Below are 3,540 nucleotides of genomic sequence, written 5' to 3'. Positions count from 1 at the left end.
GGGAAACGAGCGGCCGAGAACCGGGAAGCGAGAGCCGGGAGCCAGGCTGTCCCCGGGCCTGGGGCCGGGTCCCAGCGAGCGGTGGGGCGTGCGGCGCCCCGGCTGAGGCCGCTTGGTTTCCCTCGTGAGGCGGGTGTTGGCCGGCGCTCCCCGAGCATGCTGTACCTGGTGGGGCTGGGCCTGGGCGATGCCGAGGACATCACGGTGAAGGGGCTGGAGGCCGTGCGGCGCTGCCGCAGGGTGTACCTGGAGGCCTACACGTCCGTGCTCGCCGTGGGCAAGGAGGCGCTGGTAGGTCCGGGGCCACAGGCCCGAGGCCTCTGGTGCCACCGGGCCGGGGCGTGCTGGGGCTGGTGGGTCCATGGGAGCAATGAGCGGAGCCCGCTCTCGGGGGATTCATGGACGTGACCTTCACATACCGTGTTTTCTAGGAGAAGTTGTTTTCTTACTTTGCAAGAAGACTGCAGCAAAAATAAAATGTTCCTACAACTGTTGGCGTTAGTTTTCATCTCAAAGCCTACCAATATGTGCAACTCTGAGATACTGGAGGGCTTGGTTAGAAAGTGTCTAATCTGTTTAGAAACAACAACAAAAAAAACCTCACCCAAAAGTCATACCAGTAAAACTCATGTTTTGAAGCCCTGCACCTCTGTATCAGCCTGAGGTGTCATGGCATGCCTGCTGGCAGTAGCAATTTCATTATGTCACATTTCCACGTTTCCACGTGGGCCAAGCTGCCTCACCACGCTGGGATTCCCAGAAAAATTAATGGATTCCTATCCATCTGAAAATAAAACATTGGATAATAGGAAAATGCTGACAGTTTTTGATGTGGTTATTTTGGGTTTTCTTGTCATATATTTATTACTATTTTAAGTCTTTTGCAAACCTTGAAATGCCAAAAATGAGATAAAAAGATCAATAAAAACAAAGTAAAAATGTTGTCTTACCTAAATCACCTAAAAGGGAACATAGGAGTTAATAACCAAGTCTTTATAATACAGCCTGGTTTACAGGTGACAATGCTGAATAGTTTATTTACTAATATGAAGGTCATTCTCTCCTAAGCAGCATGAAAAGTTAGAGGAAAACTCTCAAGAAGTAAAGAGCAGATCTTTACCTGCAGAGGCTTCCCAGAAATCCTTCTCTTGATGGTATTAAAATGAGATCATAAAATTCAAATGACAAGACTTGCTTGTTTATTAGGATGGCCTAAAATGTATATTAAAAGTTATTTGATGTTGACCATCCAAATTGGCCCTGAGTTTGGTGAAAGAACTGTTGGGACCCAGTGACCTCCCAGTGAGTCTACATTTTACTGTTTATATATTCTCTACTTAGCATGCTTTGATTAGCAGTGTGGAGCTGTCTCAAAGCATGCAAATAGATTCCCTTGGATGAAGCCAAACTGAAAGATGTGTTCCTGGGGCTGCACCCAGTCTGTTCTGGAGTGTGCATTTGCTCACAGTGCTGGGCCCAAGCCAGGCTGGTGCAGTGGCAGCCCATGGAAGGGATCTGTGGTGTCATGGGGTGCTCTGCCTTACAGCCCAGCTCCCTTGTCCTGAGGTGCATCTGGGCTGATGAAAACCAGTGGGGTGTCAACATTTGCTGCAGTTGGTTCAGTACAAATCTCAGCATTACTCCAGGGTGACTGTCAATGGTTCAGAATCACACATCCAAGATTTGCTTACACATTTATTTGGTCCCTTCTCTGTTGAATCTGTGCAGGTTGCAGTCTGTTTCACAAGGAAAATAATATCCTGATTTTATACGGTTAGGAAAACCTACTCAAAAATGGGCAGGAACTTATATTCAGGGAAGGGCATGTAGCCTGGTAACAGAGGTCCCATACCTTTTACTGTCACTATGGGATGGATTTTTTTATGGAAGCACCACTCTGCTTCTGTACAGGTGTTACAGTTCTCTCGTCAATTCACTGTTCTGTGTGGGCAAAGAAGTTACAGAAGTCAGAGGAAAACCTTTCTGGATGAAAACTGACTTCAATGGTTTTATCAATTTATTAATATTCGTAATACCACACAAATTTGCTGACTAATACTTAGAACAAAAACACCTTTCTTGGTCTTTGCCCTGGAAAAAAGCTATTCATGCAAAGAGCATGTAAAATGCATGGTGACATGACATGGCAGATGTTTTCAGTATGATCAGAAAACATGTTCTAGCACTAACTGAAGTTTCATTTACATGTGTGAAGTTGATTCTGGAAATAAAGGCATTTAAAATGTACAAAGAGACACAATGATTACTGAGCTGCTGAAGAAAACTTAAGGACAGGATCAAATACATGTTTACCTGTATACTTGGTAAAGTACTTCTTAAAGAGAACTCAAGATGAAGGACTAATATGAAGTCATTCCTTAGATGTGGTTAGCTAAAACGTACTAAGGAAAAATCTGAGAGAACAGGTTGTGGTGTAGCTAGTGTGCTATTAGTGCTTGGTTTGGTGCCAGTATTGTAAGTAGCCCAAGAGCTGGGCTCAGCCTGGGAGAGGGGATGCCTTACAGCAGCAAGTTAAATTAACTCTGCCTGGAGTCCACCCAGGTACCCTCAGTGCAGGTGGGACTGAGCTGCTTTAGGTGCAGCTGCTCAACTGACACAGAAAGCATGGAACACCAAGTCAGGTCAGGATAAAGTTCACATTCTGATTTTTGTCAGCTCAGGAGCTGCTCTATGGAAAGCTCAGGTGTTCTTTCAAGCAGAGGTGAGGTTCTCCAAGACATGGGGCAGGCTGCTGGGGAGAATAATGAACTTACCTATTCCAGTGTCCATTGGCTGTGTTCCTGAGTGAGCACCCAGAGACATAAAAAAAACATTCCCAAGTGTCTTATTTTGATGTTTGTTATTTCAATTTCTAGGAAGAGTTTTATGGAAAAGAATTGATTTTGGCTGACCGAGAAATGGTGGAACAAGAAGCAGATAGCCTTTTAAAAGAAGCTGATGTTTGTGATGTCGCATTTCTTGTGGTCGGTGATCCTTTTGGGTAAGACAGAGCAACATTTTTATTATAGCTTCATCACTCTTTTTTTTTCAATAGGAAGAAGCCAACTCTGTAACTGTAGTTATTTTTGAGGGAACTGATTTTCAGACCAGAAACACTTTTTATGTCTGTATATTCCTTACTGTACTAAAAATATACATGCAGTTGTCTACATTTTATCTCGCTTTGGACTTTCCTAGCCCAGATGTCCATTATAGATAGGAATGGAGACCCTCCAGGATGCATGAATCTTTCCTTCAGCAGATACTTATAATTTCATTCATTATCATTTTATTCTCTGTGCTACCTTTTTAAGAAATGCTTTGCCTCGTGATTTGTCTGCTAACAGAAGAAATTCTATGTTATCACATAAATAAGAAATGTGCTGTTTTGGAGGAATATTCTTTTAGTTGCTGTTTGCACTTATAAACTGCAGCTTTTATAGTCAGTTGTTTTAGAATCAGTACATATCATTGGTTGTATAATCTGCTTTAAAATATGCTAGTTTTTAAAATCACTTATGTCATTATAAATGTCTTCTC

At 43.1% G+C, this 3,540-nt stretch overlaps 1 protein-coding gene across 1 annotated transcript in view; it reads left to right on the top strand.

Annotated features, from left to right (window-relative positions):
- The first annotated feature begins 6 nt into the window (after positions 1 to 6).
- Positions 7 to 3,540, top strand: part of DPH5 (diphthamide biosynthesis 5) — a 19,022-nt gene continuing 15,488 nt past the window's right edge. Inside the window, exons 1-2 of the mRNA XM_005422106.3 lie at positions 7 to 291; positions 2,877 to 3,001. Coding sequence (XP_005422163.1) covers positions 157 to 291; positions 2,877 to 3,001 — 260 coding nt within the window. The 5' untranslated portion in view covers positions 7 to 156. The remainder of the gene's footprint in view (positions 292 to 2,876; positions 3,002 to 3,540) is intronic.

The sequence above is a fragment of the Geospiza fortis genome, unplaced genomic scaffold (genome assembly GCF_000277835.1).
Source record: "Geospiza fortis unplaced genomic scaffold, GeoFor_1.0 scaffold403, whole genome shotgun sequence".
Classification (NCBI taxonomy): Eukaryota; Metazoa; Chordata; class Aves; order Passeriformes; family Thraupidae; genus Geospiza; species Geospiza fortis.
This window is presented reverse-complemented; position numbering and strand designations above follow the sequence as displayed.